Source organism: Heloderma suspectum, chromosome 4 (genome assembly GCF_057233095.1).
Source record: "Heloderma suspectum isolate Gila_16-S chromosome 4, 16-S_ref, whole genome shotgun sequence".
In the NCBI taxonomy this organism is placed as follows: Eukaryota; Metazoa; Chordata; class Lepidosauria; order Squamata; family Helodermatidae; genus Heloderma; species Heloderma suspectum.
The window spans coordinates 235,386,900-235,407,692 of NC_139461.1; the positions used below are offsets into that span (position 1 = coordinate 235,386,900).

The following is a 20,793-nucleotide window of genomic DNA, read 5'->3' on the forward strand; positions in this document are numbered from 1 at the left end:
GTTGAATGAATGGGCTGGAAAAAAGGGATGGGTATCCAGGGATGGGGAATTTGCAAACTTCAAAAGAAAACCCCCCATTGTTTCTGTGTTTACCTACACTATAGCATGAACAAGTCTTTTGTTCAGTTTAGTTTTAAAGTTTTAAGTGTTGATATGATGCTTGGGACCAGGTTACCTGAAAGACCACCTTTTCCTGAACCATAAGTTCTTCTTCACAGGCCCTGCTCTGAGTTTCCCCACTAGATACAATGAGGCAGGTAGCCACCAGGGAGAGGGCCTTTTCGGTAGTAGCACCCCAGTTATGGAACAGCGTTCCCAGAGAGATTTGCCTGGCAACATCCTCATGGTCTTTTCAGGAACAGGCAAAGACTTTTTGTTCACCCAGGCCTTTTAAATAACGTTGGGCCTCTTTGTTTTGAAATTTGTGTTTTAACTCTGAGTTTGCTGTCAGTTTTGTTTTCAGTTGCTGTATGTATGCTGTTTTTGGTTTATGATTTTATGTCTTATTTTGTATTTAAATTGTATTTAGACTTAATTTATTGTAAGCTCCCTAGATAACTTTATGGGGTAGCATACAACTGCCATTAATAAATAAATAAGTAGCCTTTACAGTGTAATATAACAACAATAGCAAAATAATATTGGATAGTATAAAATCCCTAGCAGTTTGACAGCTATATATGCCCATGGGAGAGTGTAAAACATGCAAGATTCACAAATGTTAGGCTTGGCCTTTAAAATGTATATTTATAACTATATTATGATAAAAATATTTTAAATTATTGACCTGAAAAATTGGTGAGTTTCTAATGTGTACTGCCATGACATCATCCATAGTCCTTTTAAGGGTTACCACTGTTTTGTGGCAGGACTTTTGCTTTTAACAGCTGCGTGATAAGGAGAAATTCAGCAGATGAAGCTTTACCTGGTATATGCATACAGTAACATGCAGAACTTCAGCATCACCTGCTGAAATTCTGCATGTTATGCAGCTATTAAGGGCACAGGGGCAATTCCAGAAAAAAAAAAAAAAAAGCTGGCAAACCTACTTCTTGCTGTTGCAGATTAACATAGATGGGATGCTTCTAATGTCTACTGCATGGCAACACCTGGTGGCTTTGTGTCCAAGGTATTCTTTCTTCTGTGTCTCAATTACCACAGAACTTCTTTTTCTACATATAAGTATTATGGGAAGTGATGAGGCTGAGGGAAGAGTAGAGAGGGCTGGGAGTTGCTAGATCTGACGATCCAGTTTTTTGGAAATATGTATTTTTAACATCTTAAGATATGTACCTAGATCTCATGCTCCACATTTCCAGAGATTTTGGAGGCAATTATACCATCCATACATCCTCTAGTCTCCTTTGCTGGCTACAGTTTCACTTTTTAAAAAAGTGTTCTTACCAGCAGATGTCAGCATTGATCCACTTGGAAGATGCATTAACATATTACAGTCTCTCCTACTGGTCTGCATCTTACTGTGGTATATAGATGCATGGGAGGCTTGGGGAAAGTTGATGTGGAGCTAACCTGACTCTGTCATGAGCCTACTTGAGTCTGATGGATGGGAAAGGGGTGTCCTGTCCTGCCACTTTCTGAGCCTTTCCTTGTATGATCTTTTTTCATTTGAATGCCTCACTCTCTTCTGGTCAACCAGTTGTCCGCTCTGGAAGAGCCTGGAGGTGAATATTAACCCCTTAGAACACTCTCTGCTCTGTATTCTCCCTACCCACCTGATACCCTTCAGATTGCAGCACAGTGAACTGAAACTAGAAATATCCAATATGTTCTATAGGACCATGTTCTGGCTAAATCTTGACAATATGGGGCATCTGGTAGCAAGGGTCAGGTTCAGATTAGAGCATTAAAGTAGGGCGTCTAAATTTTAGCATGGGGTGGACAGGAATGCAGCTTTGTGGTTCTCTTGGCAGCTGGGCTATAAAGGCTATTCCTGTTCAAATGACCCTGGCTCAGAGGGGGACGATGCCTGAGCATAATGGACCAGCAGCTCCAGGGAACTAACTATTGATATTGAGCATACAAATGGGAATGAGGAAAATGCTTTCTTTATGACCCGATACAGTTTTTATTATGGGGAGTTAGATCGTGGAGATAAACTCCCCAGCCTGCAATCACAAGGGCTTAAGGGGACATATATCAGCAGGGAACAAGGAACTGTGTGCTAGGGAAGCATGATTTTTGAGGCAGGCATGTGGCTGAATGGACTCTGGAAGGAAAAGTGGCCCATTTTGACTGTATCTTGGGCCCTGTTCCAGGAGCATCTGGGCCTGGCTTAGTGGAGGCTTATTCTCAAGATCTAATATGAGCCTGCCACTTTAAGCGTCACAGAGGGTTTGAGAGAGAACATGTAGGGCTATTATTTATTTGATATACAGAAACTACAGTCAGGGCCAGAAATATTGGAACAAGGATAACTGTTTTGGCAGTTGGCCTCTGCACACCACCACAATGAAGTTGAAACACATCCAGATGGGAGCGAAGTCAGGACTTTCAGCTGTAATTCAAGGGTTTTGACAAAAGTGGAGCACTAACCATTCAGGAAGTACAGCCAGTGGCATACACCTCGCTGGTGGCTCATAAGTAATGGAACAAACCAACATCTTTTCAAACTTAAGGATCGCCTTTAATACCTGGATGAAAATCCTTTGCAGTCAATGGCTGCCTGAATTCTGGAACCCATGGACATGACCAAATGCTGAGTTTCCTCCCTCAAGATGCTTTGCCAGGCCTTTACTGCAGCTGCCTGTAGCTGCTGCTTGTTTGTGGGTCTTTCTGCCTTCAGTCTTGTCTTCAGTAAGTGAAAAGCATGCTCTATTGGGTTGAGATCAGGTGACTGACTTGGCCATTGAAGAACATCCCACTTCTTTGCCTTGAGAAACTCTTGGATAGCTTTTGCTGTCTGTTTTGGGTCATTATCCATCACATGAAGCGGCGCCCTATCAGTTTGGCAGCATTCTGCTCAGAATCTGAGTAGAAAGTATAGCCCTATACACTTCAGAATTCATCCTGCTGCTTTTATCAGCAGTCAGGACATCAATAAACACCAGTGACCCAGTTCCATTGGCAGACATACATGCCCATGCCATAACACTGCCTCCACCATGTTTGACAGATGATGTGGTATGCTTTGGATCATGAGCTGTTCCTTTTCTTCTCTGTACTTTTCTCTTCCCATCATTCTGGTAGAAGTTAGTCTTGGTTTCATCAGTCCAAAGAATCTTATTCCAGAACTGGGCAGGCTTTTTTAGGTGTTTGCTGGCAAAGGCTAATCTAGCCTGTCTGTTCTTGAACGTTACCAGTGGTTTGCACCTTGTTGTGAAGCCTCTGTATTTACATTCATAAAGCTGTCTCTGGACTGTAGATGTTGACAATGACATGCCTACCTCCTCAAGAGCATTCTTGACCTGGCTAGATGTCGTGAAAGCGTTCCTCGTCACCATGAGCAGCATTCTGCGGTCATCCACTTTAGCTGTCTTCCATGGTCTTCCAGGCCTTTTGCTGTTTCTCAGCTTGCCAGTTAATTCCTTCTTTTTCAGGATGTTCCAAACTGTTGTGTTGGCCACTCCCAATGTTTTTGCTGTCTCTCTGATGGGTTTATTTTGTTTCCTCAGCCTAATGATGGCCCCCTTCACTCACATGGACACCTCTTTGGACCTCATGTTGGGGGTTCCAATGAACAGCTACCAAATGCAAATGTAACACTCAGAACCACCTCCAGGCCTTTTATCTGCTTGATTGATCATGGGGTACCCAGAAAACAGGCCACATCTGGCCATGCAGCTGCTTGTCAGCCATTCGTTCCATTACTTATGAGCCACCAATGATGGGTGTGTGTGTATGCCACTGGCTGTACTTCCTGAATGGTTAGTGCCCCACTTTTGTCAAACCCCTTGAATTACAGCTGAAAGTCCTGACTTCGCTCCCGTGGTGGTGATAGTGATTCAGCTGATGAGCATGGCAGTTCCATTAATGATCAAGTAGAACAAGTTGACCCTGAATCCTTCCCTAGTCTTAATTTTTTTTTGGCTGTTGCACCATTTGGCATGATGATTTAAATTAAGGCAGTCAATGCGAATGTCAGTGTTGTTATATATGCTTTGTTCATACAATTAATTGCAGCAAGCACAGGCTTATCAATGAAAGGAAGGGTGCTGATGCTCTACCCTGCCTGGAAGTCATGCTCTCAAAGATGAACATTCTGCCTACTAATCCTGACATATGACCAGTCTGCTGGGCTTGCTTAGTGCTGCTGATGGAAATTCATTTGGCATATGCTCAGTGTCACTTGATTTTACATTGTCCAGATCCCAGCACTGACATTTTAGAGAACCCCTCAGTGAAGCACCTCTATTTTACAGTCTGCAATGGTGGATTAAGTGTTGTCTGGAAACTCATTCTGAAGGCAACACTATAATTCTTACAGCATAATCACCTTTTTCTTCAACAGCAGGAGACAGACATTCTGCATTGAAAGTTTGTTTGCCAGGTTTCAATCCAGAGACTCTGCCTGTAGCTTTAAGAGATCCCACACTGCTTGTCTACTCCTAAAGTTACAAGAAGAGTCTCCAGACTGGGACATGGCAAACCTATGATGGCACGATAGATTTCACCTTGTAACGGAGCAGGAAAGGCAAAATTGCCCTGTTGTACAAGGGCTTGCCAATGTCTTCTTGCCCAAAAGCAACCTCTATTTAATTTTTAACTCAATCAAGAAATCCTGGTTCTAATTAAGAGACAGCTTTATTAACTTCATTCTTCCGGAAATAGCTTCCCCACCGTCTGTATTTACTGATACAATGAGGGCCCAAGAAGAGTCCGCAAACTACTTTTGGCTGAGAGGATGAAGGGTGTTGTGTGAGAATTTGACCCATCTTATGCACAAGTTGTGGTTGGTAGGTGAGGTTTGTGTGTAAACCAAACTGCCATCCTAAAACTAGTTTTTTACTCTAGAGTTGGAGTAAGTAAAGTGATGACTGCAACCTTAGCTTCTCAGTAGAAGTTGCAACTACAGCATTCCTAACAGATGCTGCTTAAATACCTCCAGCAAAGGAGAACATACCACCCCCTGAGGCAAGTTTGTTCTAATGTTGAACAGCTTTTACTGTTAGAAATCTTTCCCAATGTTTAGCTGAAATCTGCTTCCTTACGATTTCCACCCATTAGTTTCAGTCCTGCATTCTGGAACAATGGAAAACAAGCCTATTCTGTCCTCCACGTAACAGTTGTGCTGTTATGAGTGCATCACTCTGATTACTGTGAGTGGACAGGTGCACAACCTGGGAGGCTTGAAAACAAACTTTGGGGCAGTTGAGCTGGGGTGGGGCTCCGTTTGCCCTAAAAGCAGCAGACCCCCTGCCTCATCTAACCCACCTTGTTTAGAGCTGCCTGCCCAGTGGCTATTAGGACACCTTCTGAACGTGCTCACAATCCATGCTCATGTGTGTGCTGAGAAGAAGTCATAAATGCTTTACAGATAGTCAATACTGAGATTTTTCTTGCTCTGCCCCATAAACTGGAAAATCCTCCTCTCCCCACCCCTTTGTCTCTAGGGAACCACAAAGCCCCGGACAGATATTAAAACAGTCACATTTCAGGAATCAACTGCTGCTGCCCAACCTTGATCAGCTTAGTTTGTTATTGCTCACAACAGTGGCTGGGATTTGAGGAGTAACTGAGTTTCACATTGTCCTGCTGCTCCTAGAAATGTTGTCACTTTAGGAATGTGAGATAAGAGTGGAGGTCTTAGAAACCCGCTTTGGATTGTTAAAAACTTACAAACCTCTCGATTCTAGACCTGTCTTGCGAAGTCTTTTGGCATTTTCTGCTAGCTAGGTGAATAGTAGAAGTATGAGTTCCTTATACTATCTTAATCTGAGGTGGTGTACTTCAGTTACCAAAAGTGGGACAAACAAGGGAGATTCTATCTTCATCATACCCTGCTTGTTAGCTTCCTAGGGACTTTGGCCACTGTTGAAGCCAGGAAATATTGGGTCTAATCCAGCAGTACAGTTCTTATGTTTCTGAGCTGCTCTGTAGTTGCAGCATGTGTGTGAGGGGGTATCTGCTTATTTATTTACAATATTTATATACCGCTCCTCATCAGATGATTTCGGAGCGGTGCTTAACACTGACAGCTGTTTTTACTTTATGTATAACAGGATATTTTTGCCAGAGAGCAAAGTTCTGCCACCATTCCCTTCACATAGCACCTTAGCTCAAAACTGTTTCCATTTTGTCTGAATATAGCTGATGTGACCTTGTTACTGACTGTGGCTGAAAGCAATCTAGTGCATATGCTACCTACTAGTTCCCACCATCTTGGGCTAAGGAAGAATCCCTTTGGCTGTTTTGCTATTGGGGAACCTGTGGAGATCACAGATAGTTAAGTCAGATCTTCCCCTTCTAATCTATTCAACCCTCCCTGTATCACCCACTAATCATCCATCAGAAATGGGAGTCTCTTTCCACAAGTACTTGATTTCAGGGATGTCTCTGCTGTTAAGGAATGGTTTCTTTTGCACTTTTCCTTGAGATAACCCCTCTAGGACACCCCCCCCCCATACAACAATCTACAAACATGCAAGTCTGTAACTACCCTTGCACCTTAGAATTTTGAGTTCTGTTCCTTTCCATGAGGTCTCCTTTCTTGAAATCTCCCTCCCTCCTGCAAGATTCATTGGAACTTTGGTCCCCCTCTCTCCTCCACATGTCTCCCTCCCCATCTCTTTTGCAAAGCTCAAGAGCTTACTTGGGTTATTGCCTCTTGCTGGGACCTAGACAGAACATAAAGATTGGTAATAATTCTCTTCCTCTCCCCCATTAATTTTTTCTGTTTCCTCTTTCTAGGTTGTACTGTAATTTCCCTCCCTCCTCATCCATGGACTCACACACTGCGAATGATACCCAAGCCTCCCTCGAATCCCTCTATCGCTCTCTCCAATTCTCTTTTATGGGATGTCTTTGCTAGTTAATCATAGTTAACCATTTTATTGCTTGTTATCACTATTACTGGGTTGTTTCCTTAATAAAAACTTTCATTTCAGAAAAGCTTTGATTTCTTCTCCATTGCCTCCCTATGCGTGCCTTGTGAGACCACTCTGCTTCCCAGACTAAATGATCCTGGCTATGCACACTTTGCTCTGTGTTTTGGTTAAAAGGTGTTAGCTTGAACCAGCTTTAATGGAGACAGCAGCCTGTACTCTAGCAGAATAAAACCAGGGTTGCATTGGGAATTGTTCCATATCATACATTTGAGCTAAATTCCTCGTCATTCCTGTTCTGGAAGGGCTGTTACCTGAACATGTAGAAGTAGTCTACAGATGTGTTTAGAGACACACGTTCTGAGCAAGTGTGGTAACAATAGGTTGGCTATGTTCCTAGAAAATGCAACTATTTGCTGAGACTGTCTGGCAATCACAGCTTGCATTTCTTCCATGACTGCCCCATCTACAGAACATATGAATGGGAGACCAATGCAAGCTGGAGATCCAGTACAATATGGACTGGACTGGAGAAGGGTCATATGTACCTTCCGTCTCAGAAAAAGGGGTTGTGGAGGCATGACCTTATAGTTATCCTCTACTAGATGAAATCACAATTGCTCCTGGGAACTTTATTTTGTATGCGATATAGACAGTGTGGAGTTTGTGCAGTGTCATTGGCTATTTTGTCCACCATTTTAAGTGGTGATTCTAGCTAGCCACATAAGAAATGAGTCAGAGTAGTCTTTTTACAACAGAGATGCACCATTCTGGTTTATTGATCCAGTTCCTAATAGCAGACACATATTCAAATCCATTATGGGAAGGTCTTCAGCACTCAGCTGCAGAAAAAGACTGAGATGAGTAAAACCAAGAACACTGTACTTATACCTTTGACTTTACAACTACATTTCTTGGACAATTTCCTTTATGAAAAGGCATGCATTGAGCTTTTGAAAAAGCAAATAGTAGCTGTTGTGCTGCACTACATGTAATCTGGGTGCTTGTTCATACCTTTTTGCTGTTTCCAACAGGCAGAGGAGAAGGGGCTTATCAAAGGAAAAGAAACAGCTTAGCATAGGAATGTCTCCTGCATGGCTCTTAGCTCCTGTGAGGCTGCATTAGCCAGTTGAGTTTGCAAACAGCAGAAAGCACCCAGATGTTGTGCAGCACAACAGCAAATATTTACTTTTTAAAAAGATCAATGCATGCCTTTTCAAAGAGAAAGGAAATTAGTTGCGAAATATAGTTGCTGTAAAATAAGAAGGTATACGTATGTTTTTCTAAACTAAAGCCCCCAAACATTGTAACTTTTTCTCTTAGGGGAATTGATCTAGCCCCCTGATAATTTTGGCTGCATTTTCCTGCACGTTCTCTAGCTCTACAGTATCCTTTTAGAGATGTAGCAACCAGAACTGTATACAGTATTCCAAGTGTAATTGAGGTATATGAGTGGTATTGTTGTTATTTTCAATCCATTTCCTATTTATCTTCAGAAGGAGTTTGCTTAATCACAGCTACCAGACACTGGGTTGACATTTTCATTGAGCTAGCCACCACAACCCCCAAATCCCTTTCTTGATCAGCCATAATTTTTTCATTTTTCACTTTTAATATAATCCATCTCCAATTAGCAACTTGTGTAATTTGTGCTGTATCACATCGTAAGTATCCCTTATGGCACAGCCCACATGTTTGGGGGTTTATGATCATAAGCAAATGAAAGCATTTGTTAAATGTGGGCTAATCCTGAATGAAGAAAATAGCCACAAAAGGAGGTATGAGTAGAAACAAGATAAACCTAAAAGGAGATGATCCTTTGAGGTTGAGCTTTTTTTTTTTTTTTTACACATATTACCATTGCATTTTGTAAAGTGCTTCCCATCCAGAACTGGAAATCATAGAATTGAGAGGGATCTCAAAGGTCATCTAGTCCAATTCCCTGATGCAGGAAATCCACTACTCTAGCAATGGAGAGTCTACCACCTTCCAAGGTAGTGTTTTCCAGTCAAAGAGCTCAGCTCATCAGGATGTTCTTCCCAATGTTTAGGTGAAATCCACCTCCTTGTGATTTGAAGCTGTGGCTTGGGTTCTACCCCTTGGAACAACAGAAAACAAACTTTGCTTCATCTATACAGCAATCCTTCAAATATTTGAAGATTGCTGTTACATCACTTCTTGTCTTTTCCAGGCTAAACACGCCCAACCCCTTCAACTTTTACTGTATAGGACTCCTTTCTGCATAGTACTCAACCTTTCTCCAGCCCCACTGTCACCCTCTTCTGGACACTTTTCAGTTTGTGTTTTCCTTAAATTATGGTGCCCCATACTGGACACAGCAGGTTAGATCCAGAGTAGTGCTTAGTGGAGTTCCATTTAACTGGAGGAAGGGGGTTGGGAAGGCAGTCTTTGTGATTCCCCCGTCCCCTCTGAAACCCCGTGCTTCCTGGAAATCTGTGCTGGAGGGCTGGGCAACCTTCTGGGGGAAGATGGAATCAGCTAGGAGTCTCCGCTGGATCCCAGTGTCTTCCATGAACGGGGTCCTGCCATTCATGGAATAGGCAATGTGAATCCAACTCAATATTGCAAGTGAGAATATAGCAGAATACAGTAGAACCATTACTTATGAACTGGACATTTATGTTGATGCAGGCCAGAATTACATTAGCCTTTTTGGCTGCCAGTTTGCACTGTTGACTGGTGTTGCGAGTTGTAGCTCCAGATTCTTTTTACATGTACTGCTGTCAAGCCAGGTACCATGTATTCTCTATTTGTGCAGCTGAACTTGGGTACCTAAATGGAGAACTTTTAGATTTACCTCTGTCAATTTTGGCTAGTTCTTCAGCCTGTCAAGAGCATTTTGAATGTGGTTTCTGTTAGCTATGCCTCCTAATTTGGTATCATCTACAAATTTTATGAGCATCTCCCCTACTCCTTTGTTGAAGGACACTGGACTTAAGACACAACCCTGAAGTTCCCCACTTGTCACTTGATGAGGAGCCACTGATGAGCACTTTTTGGGTATGGTCTATAACCAGCTTTGAATCCTCCAAACAGTAGCATTGTTTAGTCCTCATTTGGCCAGCTTGCCAGCAAGAACACTGTAGAGGATCTTCTTGAAAGCCTTACTGAAATCAAACTTACTTTCACAGTATACCCCTGATCTACCAAGTTTGTACCTCTTATTGAAAAAAGCAAGATGTTACTCTGGCATGATTAACAGAATGATCCAACAGGGGTGGGTGAGGGAGAAGCATCAGCAGAAGGAATACTTCCTATATTCTGAAGTCTCATGCTGGCGGAGCAGGTGAGAGGGGCTGCTTTTCCTGATTTGGCCTCTCCAGGCTCTTGCTCTTTTTCACCTTATGCCTGCCATTGCTCTCAAAGGGAAGGAAATAACATTTACCAGCCCCAGGGATAGTACAGTTTACACACAACCCCCCACTATTCTGGGAGGCATGTTGGGGAATGGGAAGGCTTAGATCTTGCAACTTCAGAGCTGCCCATGCCATGCCCCCATTTTCCCTCTCTTGAAATGCCTTCATGCCACAGCCCAAAGGAGGATTGTGAGAGTGGCCCTCCTTCTCCACCTACAGATTTCCCTCTCTGTGGGTGGGGGGAGTTTTGTTTATCCTATGGCCCCTGTGACACCCTCACAGGTATTGTAGGATTGTACCCTAAATATACTTTAAAAAAATTAAAGGTGGATTTTTCAGTATTTTAACCTAAAAACTTTTGAAATGAAGCAGAGGGAGGCAACAAAGGTCAATTTATCTAATTCAGTGGCTGTACACAACTATGAGTTAACAGCTGGCGTGTACATCAGCAAAAGAACAAAGATTTGAGGAAAGCAGAAACAGAAATGTTTGTTTATGCAACTGCTAAAGCAAGGGAAGAAACTAGAGCAAGCAAGCAGAGGACGGGAGGCACACTTGGAAGATTTTATACTCATTTAATTAATGTCAATGTAGTTTACAAAGGGGAATGACAAGTACCTTTTTTATAGAATATACATCGACACACAATCATCGACACAACTTGAATATCACCTTGTGCAGCTGGGAATCTTTGGGCAAAGATAGTTCATTTCTTTTCAAGCTAATTGAGGAAGAGGAGGGAATGGCCAGAGAGTTCTGAAAAATGTGCCTTGCTCCAAAGGAGGAAATTAACAAGTCAGTCCCTTGTATCTTCCATTCAGTTCTTCTCTCCCCTCCCTACTCCCTCAAGAAAAAAAGCAGGGACAGATTAACTTTACAAATAAAGGCTACTAGTTATATGTGATTTTTCATATTCATTTGGCTTAGTAGCAGTCCACAGGACCAGAGAAAGTTCTTTGCTCCCAGTGCCAATTTGCTGGGACATCAAGATTGAGCCCTCTCAGCATAGCATATTCTCAAACAGATCAGGGAGAAGTGTAGCTCTGCAGTAAATGTCCCAGCAGAGATTGCTTGATTGTACTGGATAAGTAGGTTTGGGTGGAACACAGATGTCCCCACCATGACAGATTTAGGAAAGTTTAAGTGCTATACCAGTGGAGGAATCTCCTGGCTGAACATATGGGACTCTAGAAGCTTTGTGGCACTTGCAGATTGTTGCTGCCCATTTAGGATGCCAGATCAACTCTTGCTTGAAAATGTATTTCTCCCACCCCTTCACTCCTAACACCCACGGCAGATGGACCTTCCTTACATCAATTGTGGCTGAGTGCTTTAGATGTTATTTGGACACCTTGGAAGCTCAGAATTGTCTAAGGGTACAAAACTATTCCCCATAAGACAATGGTGCATGTACCGGGGTGAAGTCAAATAGCGAAACTCTAGTAAGAATAACTGTCCTCATCTTGCATTCAGTGCATAATCGGCCAAACTGCAATAGGAATATGGAACCTTGTACTGCAAGCTACAACTCCTTTTGTGGTGCTATGTAGACCAATCCATATAAAAACAATCATTTTGACAACAGCATGACTGAAGATGACCAGAAGTTTCAGTGCAACCATGTCCTTCTAGTGCTTAAAACAGATTTAAAATTAGATGGAATGAGCCAGAAGGGAAACCAAAAAGGTACCTTGCAAGAGACCCCCGAGCAGCAACTCTGTTCATTTCATTTTAAAAGGTGATTCGTGACAGGCACATTTGCCTCCCCAAGCCAGCTATTGCCAATGTCAAGCAAGCTGCTAGCTTCCACTCTCAAGATTCCCAGCAACCTTGTAAAAAAATTCTGGGGTGGAATGCAATCGGCTCGTTTGGCTGTGTATGTAAAAACTGCAGTTGTTTGTTTCTGATTAAGGCAGGTAGTGAGCAGACTGCATGTGGCTCACAGCTGGGGATATCTTTGAAATGCAGAACAGGGGGCTGAGTAAAGGTTGCTGTCAGGAATGTTGTGGAAACAAATGGACCCAATCCTGAGCAGACCTAGATCAAGCTCCACTATTGTCACAGTTCAAGCTGGAGGAAGAGAGACCAGTGGCACTCAAAGCCAGCACATGCCTACTTTCTTTTTCTTTCTAAAAGTGGAACATTAAGCATATTCTTGGACATGAACCTCTGAAAATGAGATGAGACATCATCCAGTAACTCCATCGCAGAAAAACATTTCAGAGCAGTCTGGCAGTAGCTGGACATGGCAAGGCAACATGCCAAGGTGACACAGAAGCTGCCTGATTAGTGAAATGCACCAACTTTCAGGAGAGAGGACTGAGGGAACTCTTGCTCAGACACAGGATGCCTGGAATATGGTATTCTCTGCTGTTCTTCTGCATTTACTCTCATGGGACAGGAAGGGCTGCAGAAAAGAGTTCAATAGTTACTGGCTCACAGCCACGTGAATGCAAAATGCTTGGACAAAAGGTGGCTTCAGCTTTCAAAAGACAAACAAACTGGCCTGAGTGTAGCTTCACCAACATTGGCAGCTGCAGTAGGCAAAGACAACTCTCTACTTTTTCCTGCTTCATGTAAACTCTTGTCTTTTTTCACAGCTGACAATGGGGTAAAACCTTGCAAGCCTTATCTGTATATGTCTTGCTTTTCTTCAGTGGAAAAACTGAAAATTGCTTCAGTGGGATACGGATTCTATATAAATAGCCCCATTAGCTATAACTAATGACAAAAATCCTGTTTTCTCTACTTCCCCCCAGAAGTCGTGTAAGTTACGGGCAAAACTACAGCCGTTACTAGAAGCTGTTAACTTCATATCTGAATGAGGAAATATACATCACAGAACATTAAACCATTTATATTATATATATGTATAATATATATATATATATATATATTTCTTTTAAACTAATGACTTTAATGCCAAAACTTTGCAGAACCAAGAAAAATATGGGTTTAATGTTCTCTGCTTATTTTTTTCTCTCTTTTTTAAAAAAAGTACAACCAAAAAAACCAAAGAAAAAAATAAAAAGGAAACATATTATTAGTATGTAATGTTGGAGTCTATCCCATTTATACACAACATTGTAAACATATAGTCTATATTACATGTGCTTCGTTCTGCCCTTGTGGGTGTGTGGGTGTAGGCTTTTTCTTTGACTTAAAAAACAAAACAAAAAAACCACTAGAACACCACAAATAAAAGAGGTGGAGAACACAAGTTACAGGCTATGAGAGTTCCTGCTGTGGAAGATCTAACACCTTTTCAGGTTGACTTGTGGGATTGGGTTGGCTGCCTAGACACTCCCCTGGAAAGGCTTGCAAGTTGTCCACAATGAAAGCCCAGCTCTTGGAGAAATGGGACAGGCGCGGAACTTCAGTTTGTAAAAAAAGGGGCAATTCACAATAAGGATTCTGGTTTGGCCTTCTCGTGGAGTTGGCGGCGCCAGTGACAGGTCTGGAAGCAGAGGCATCGTGCGGCTCCCTCAGCCTCTAGTCCACATTTGGAGTCCCTAGTTTTGTTTTCAAGGGTCTTTTGTTGTTGCTGCCATCCTTTCTCCCAGTCCCCTATGGTATGGCAAGCTGGTCTGAGCAGCCATGTCCTTCATAAGTAGATGCGCCTGAGGTCCCCTGGAGAGGTGATGGTGTTGCATTGAGGGCAGAGCTTCTTGGCACCCTATGTGGGATTGAGTGAAAACAGAGTTATGAAGAGCAAGGACACTTGCCTCAGCCACATCACAATAGAACAAAATACAAAAGGAGGCAGTCAGAAGTTACAAGTTGTGTCCAATAATCACAGGAAAGAGATCACATAGATTAGGTCTCAGTCTAGGGAAGCGGCAGATGAAGTTATTACCAATGGTGAAAGATAACTAGGGGGGAAAGGAAGGAGCTGACTCATGGTTTGCCCGCTATCACAGCCCTTTTCACTCTCACTTTCAAACAGACTCTTTGAGCCACCTACATTACTTTTTTTTGGCACTGAGATCTCAGGGTTTCTCTCATGTCTTCTAGGTTGCAGGGTAATGCTATTCAACAGACAGAGCAGAAAGCACAAGTTGGGGAAGGCAAAAGCAGATAAGAGATGGCACCCTCCATGAAATGTGTGTACTCTCAGAATTTTGAATATTTCGGCAAGGACCAAGGTAGCACAGGCCAGGGAAGAAGATAAAATATGTCTAGGCAGCAGACAGCCTCTACTTATTTTCAAGTGCTTGCTTTACAATGCTGACGCTAGAAACGTTTTTTTTAAAGAAAATTAAAAATGGAGCTCTAAAAGCTTATTTTCACTTAATTTTTTCCATTCTGTGATTGTTAAATATGCATAGCCCTGACCACAATTTTATTCCCTTTCACTCTAGTAGCCAATGACAAGAAACCCATCCTCCATGTAAGCATGCATAAAAAAACCCCATTTGCGCTGATAAGGGACACTGAAACAAGGAAACACAAAGCCTGGGCAAGGAAAAAGACACTTGATGTGTGAGAACTAAATGAAATAAAACAGTGCCTGACACCATTTGTCAATTAACCTGATAGGGAGTGTTAATAAGTCTCAGAATCAGGGTCAAGATATACCTATCATCATCAGAGTGGCAGATGTGACAGAAAGCAGATGAGAAAAATGACAGACAACAGAGTTATAGCAGTGCCTTCTTTGGAGGCAAACACAGCCTCGGAAAGTAGCTGAGAAGTGCAATGAGATGGGAGTAAAATTAGCCTCTAACTTCAGCAGCAGAAAAATAGGCATGTCTCCTTTCCATGAGCCAGTCTCCCTTTTGTGGTTGTGAATATACTGTATAGTACTGAAATCAGAGTTCACCTATGCAACGAAGTTATAGGGAGAAGATATTCAACAGGTAGATTCTGAGACAGCTGCGTAAAACACAGAAATGATTTACAAGCCTGGTAGGATTTAGAATATTAGTGAGGTGGTGGTGAAGATGCAAAACAACTTGAGCAAAGCCCTTTCGATATCAGTCTAAACAAGACCTATTAATATATTAAACCAGACAAAGTAGGGATATACATTATTGCCACGGGGGACCTGGGGGGAGAAAAGAAAAGCCCTGCAAGGAGTGACCCAAGTCTGTACCTATAACCAGAATTTCTTGTGCTAGCTCTCCAGCCTTCTTGTCCTATCAAGACTGTGCAATAGCCATGGCCAGACTTCCAGAGTAGGTCACTGCACCAAGCTATCCTTGTGCTTATTCTGTTTTTTTGCCACCAGCTGCTCCTGGTGGAGGCAGATGGGATTCCTTTGCCCTCTAGGCATTTACCCAGGGGTAAGACAGTCAGCAAAGGTTTCAGTCTTTGCTGGCCAGTACTTAGCCCGTCTTCCCTTCCTCAGTATCTAGGTAAGTGTAGCCCAAATGGTTTGGTTAATGGGGGGGGGGGGGGAGAGAAACCTTGAAGGAGAACTAGATAAATCAATCTAGCCCAATAATCCAATTAAGCAAGTTTATTAAAGTGAGGATAAAACAGGGTAGAGTAAAGGAAAGTAGTGAGTGTGCACAATAAAAACAAGAAAACAAACTGTACACCACAAATTCGGGTGTGCCTAAAATCTACACTGAGTAAGCTAGGAAAGCAGCTAGACTTACATCAGCATCCTTTGTTGACTTCTAGCAAAATGTCTTGCATTGGTCAATGTGGATGGAGAGGGACAAGGAAGAGACAACTGAAATAAAGCATTTTGCCTGATTTTATGCTGATTGGCAGGAGGTCGCTTTGATTGACAGGAGAAATAAATTGGCAATGGCATCACATTATGTAGGCAGTAGATGCCCAAGAAAGAGGGCAATTAGTGCCAGGGTTAACCTTGGGAAGGTGAGAAGTGGCAGGAATGTGCCTAATCCTTCTCTGCCAGACAGGTAAGATTATTTGAGGGGGTCCATAGGATGGGATGTGACAAGATGGTTTGCATAAAATGTTTCCAAGGAAAGCAAAAATGTCAGCTTCACCAGGTTGCAGGACATTCGTGACATGTGGCAGGTCTAGGATCCTATTATGTTTCAATAATCAGTGCTGGCTCTAATGTTGCTAACCCCCATGGCTGCAGAAAACATGAAAAGCATGAACGGTTCACCCTATAGGTTTGGAGAATACAGCTTGGGGCAGGAAGCAACGGAGTGGCAGATCTCCCACCACATTCAAAGTCCTGCCAGCTCATGTTGGCAAAGGTGGAAGATGTGCAGGGACAATTTTGATAGGCTTTTCAGGCTGGTGGATGACAATATTTTAAATTCCTCTTCCCAATGGGGTATGGGGAAGTAGCTGTGCCAGCTCCAGGATGGCACAGCTGATGGGCTCAAATTGGGCCCGTCTCAGCGAAATAAAGCGACTTTGGTCATCCCTACCAGAATCCCTGGCAGGGATTGAGAGGGGCCTCCATGCTCTGCTCCATTAGTAAGGGGGCACCTAAAAACATAGGAAGAGCCATGCTGGATCAGACTAAGGGTCCATCTAGTCCAGCATTCTGTTCACACAGTGGCCAACAGCTGCTGACAGGAAACCCACAAGCAAGACATGAGTGCAACAGCACCCTCCCGCCCATGTTCCCCAGCAACTGGCGTACATAGACATACTGCCTCTGATATTGGAGGTAGCACATAGCCATCAGGACTAGTAGCCATTGCTAGCCTTCTCCTCCAGGAATTTATCTAACCCCCTTTTAAAGCCTTCCAAATTGGTGACCATCACTATGTCTTGTGGTAGTGAATTCCATAGTGTGATTATGTTTTGTCTGAAGAAGTACTTCCTTTTATCTGTTCTGAATCTCCCATCAATCAGCTTTATGGGATGACCCCATGTTTTAGTGTTATGAGAGAGAGAAAAATGTCTCCCTATCCACATTCTGCACAACATGTGTGATTTTGTACACCCCTTACTCACCTTTTTTTCAAGCTAAACAATCCCAGCTGTTATACTCTTCCCTTATAGGGGAGTTGCTCCAGCCCCTTGATCATTTTAGTTGCCCAGCAACATCAGGAGGTTAGGTCAGCACTCTCAGAAACCAAATAGGATCTGGGGAATAAGGTGTCCCAGAACAACTCTTCACACTTCTTATGTCCACAGTGGGCTGGCTTGCATGATCGAATAGCCCACTGTGGCTTATTTAAATCATGGTGGGTTGTGGCATATGCCAGGAGGAATATGAATATTCAACGCCCATGTCATGTGAACCCAGGCAGCAGGGTTGTGTGAGGGTTAAACAACCCTCACACAACAACAGACTATGGGTTATATGAAGGTTGTTTGACCCTTGCACAACCCTGCTCCCTGGGTTCACATGACATGACAAGCTGCGGCCAGGTGTTGAATATTCAAATCCCTCCCAGCATGCGCTGTGGCCCAATGTAGCATGTTTTGATTGTGTGAATTGGTCAATGTGTCATGAGCCCCAACCGTATTTTTTTTGCAACCTATACCAACTCCTGACCTAATAATCATGAAAAAATCCATCTATCCATTAACCCTGCTCAACAACACAACTACTATGCACCCAGGATGTTAGCTTTGGATATGGGAGACTGTGTCTCTAGTCCTTGTTCAGTGGATAATCTTGTACAAATTTCTGTTTAAGCGAAGTCTATACCAGAGAGGTGCTTGAACGTAACTGAAATAACTGTAAAGCACTTTTACACTGTGAACTGGTATACAGATGCTAAACAAGACTAAAGCATGAAAATAAAGGAAACTTAATGTGAACCATTTATTCTGAGAACAATCCTCACCCCCAGTCATACAGGGAAACTGCATCTCAAATGGCAAACTACAAGACCTGCTGATTACATCCAGGGATGTGGGCTGGGAGAGATGGACGTTTAAGGCACTTGCAGGGTCATTCTTCCATTTAAACATTTTCTCAGTCCTACATAAAGCACTAGTTACATGAGACAATTAAACATGTCTCATGCACTGGCACAGAGCCAATGAAAAAGGACTTCCTTCCCCCAACCCCATCTCGCTCACCTGCCAGCTGGGGTTACAAAACTTTTCCCTTGAAATAAAAATATTGTGGAATAATAAGCCACACCTGTTGGACATGGAAAAAAAAACCTGAAATGTCCTCTTGCTCCTTTCATCGTGGCCCCATGGAAAAGCCTTGATGGGTAACAGCAGTGTATGCTGCACTGAAGGCCACCTCAGCTTTTCCGTTATAAACCCCAGTTTTCCAGAGTTTATAAAACCTGGCTGCAAAATGTAGCTCCAGGGCTGAAACACAGCACCAAAAAGGAATGATGAAGAGAAGGTTTTATTTGCCCCCACGCATTCTTAATTAAAATTTGGCAAGTGATTGATCTAGAATGTGGGCTAATCACTTTGGGGAGTTTGAAAAATAACGAGTACAACCCACTTTGCAAAGTCATTATATCTCACACCATGTCAGGAAAGAAGAGTGCTTTGAGAAAAAGATGGAGAATTTTGCTTTAATCCTCAGAAAACTAAACATTTGCAGCCCAAGATAATTCCATTTCCTGTTCTAAAAAAAAGTGGGGAGCTTTGCCAGTGGAGATTAGGGAGAACAACAAATTTCACTCAAAGGTTAAAAGCTCATCAGTGCCTTGACCAAGAGAAGTATGCAACCACCATGTTATAGATGGGCTGGGAGGACCCAGGTGCACATATCAAAGAATGGAGAGAGTCAAGACCACAAAATTCTAGAGCATTAATGGAGCATAAAATTTTTTCTAACACCCATGCTATGCTGTCACACAAGTCTGCATAGAGTGTATGGAGGAAGAGAGAGATATCCAGGGAACGGCTTTAAAAACAATGTGAAAGCCAGGTAATAGGGCCGGTGCTAGTAAGAACTTGATGTGTTCTTACAAAGAGTGAGGTTGAGCACCATGGCTTGTCCCTATTGACCCTCCTTCCCCTTAACTTTATTTTCCCTTTGTCCTTGTATGTATCATTACCCTCTCAACTGTAAGCCTGAAGGCAGGAACTACACTGCTTTTAATTTTTGTACAGGACCTAGCAATTTCAGGCACTTCATACATTTATCACCAAACAACTCACCAATAAATGATGCAGCCATACAATACATGACTTTTTTTGTTTGGATTGCATGCAGTTCCAGCATTTGGAATTTTTCACAATTTGGAACACTGTGGCAATGATCAGTACAAATACACTTACAAAGCTTCCTTATGCTGAATCACATTGGACTAACTACCCTGGTACTATCTAGTCTGACTAGCAGTGGCTCTCCATAGTCTCAGGCAGCAGTCCCAGCCCTGCTTCCTGAGATTCTTCAACTGGAGATGCCAGTGATTCAAACTGGGGCCTTATGCAAAAAAGCATGTGCTCCACCAGTGGGTTATGCCTCCCCCACCCCGCCCCCACAAAAGTAAATGAGGAGGAGAGGTTATGATTGAACGACTCTTGGGTTAAATGGAAAGGAGAAAATTCTCTACAGAGACTGCCAGGAAGGTAACAGGAACTCCAACTTCTATACACTACAACCCCTTTTAGGTGTTACCTGTGCATTTTCCAATGTCTCTTGATAACCAAGATAGCACAGAAAGTTCTGCTTTATCAAAAAATATATGCTGAGATCCCAGCAAATTCTGCACTCTGTATCACACAGTTCTGTTAAAAAGCAGGTGAAGAAACAATTTGACATCAGAGGATAAGAGGAAGGTGCTATACAATGAGGGGTTTGTCAGATGTTCCCTAACAGGTTGGAAATCTCCAATCACCAGTGGAAACTGATTAGGATTCTGACAGCAGATTTGAATGGATGATCAGCTCAGAAGAATTCAAGGATCCTGGGAATTTTTAAAGAAAACAGGTTTTTTTTTTGCTTCAAAAACTAGTTTTATATGCTTTTATACAGCTGTATCAAAACAGGCACAAAGAGCAGCCTTGGCTTAGATGCACCAGCCTAATATTATTTAGGGCTAATTTCCAAGACCCTGAAGGCATGTTGGGCTGGGAGTACATGAGGCACGTGGGGAAGATAAGGCTATAAGACTGCTTCACTGTATACTCAAGTTTTGATTTTTTATTCTATACATTTAGGGGAAAAATAGACATATATACACACACGGATAGTTTCCCTATAATTAATGAAAATATCAAAGGTGAATACATAAGAGATTAATTCATTACAAGTGTAAACAATGAATAACGACATACATCATCTCCAAAGTTATCTTTCCAAAAATTAATAAAGTTGACAATTTCCTTATGAACTGATGTTTAAATATTTGCTTATCATGAGCTTGGATATAACATGTAAATTACAGCTATATCCCAAATCCTGTAAAACCAGTCTGATACAGGCAGAGCAGTTTTCTTTTTCCAGTACATAGTTACTGACGTTTTGGCTGCTGTTAATAAATTTGTAATGAACTCAACATCAATTATATCTACAGAACCTTCCAAATAATGCAATAGTACCTTAG

At 42.4% G+C, this 20,793-nt stretch overlaps 2 protein-coding genes across 2 annotated transcripts in view; one reads left to right on the forward strand and one right to left on the reverse strand.

Moving 5' to 3' along the window:
* The window catches only part of TMEM53 (transmembrane protein 53), a 30,284-nt gene extending 23,222 nt beyond the window's left edge, over window positions 1-7,062 (forward strand). Inside the window, exon 4 of the transcript XR_014790582.1 lies at window positions 6,868-7,062. The gene's annotated coding sequence lies outside the window, so the exon portion shown is untranslated. The remainder of the gene's footprint in view (window positions 1-6,867) is intronic.
* A 6,248-nt stretch (window positions 7,063-13,310) lies between these two features.
* The window catches only part of RNF220 (ring finger protein 220), a 383,799-nt gene continuing 376,316 nt past the window's right edge, over window positions 13,311-20,793 (reverse strand). Inside the window, exon 17 of the mRNA XM_084852730.1 lies at window positions 13,311-14,054. Coding sequence (XP_084708856.1) covers window positions 13,983-14,054 — 72 coding nt within the window. The 3' untranslated portion in view covers window positions 13,311-13,982. The remainder of the gene's footprint in view (window positions 14,055-20,793) is intronic.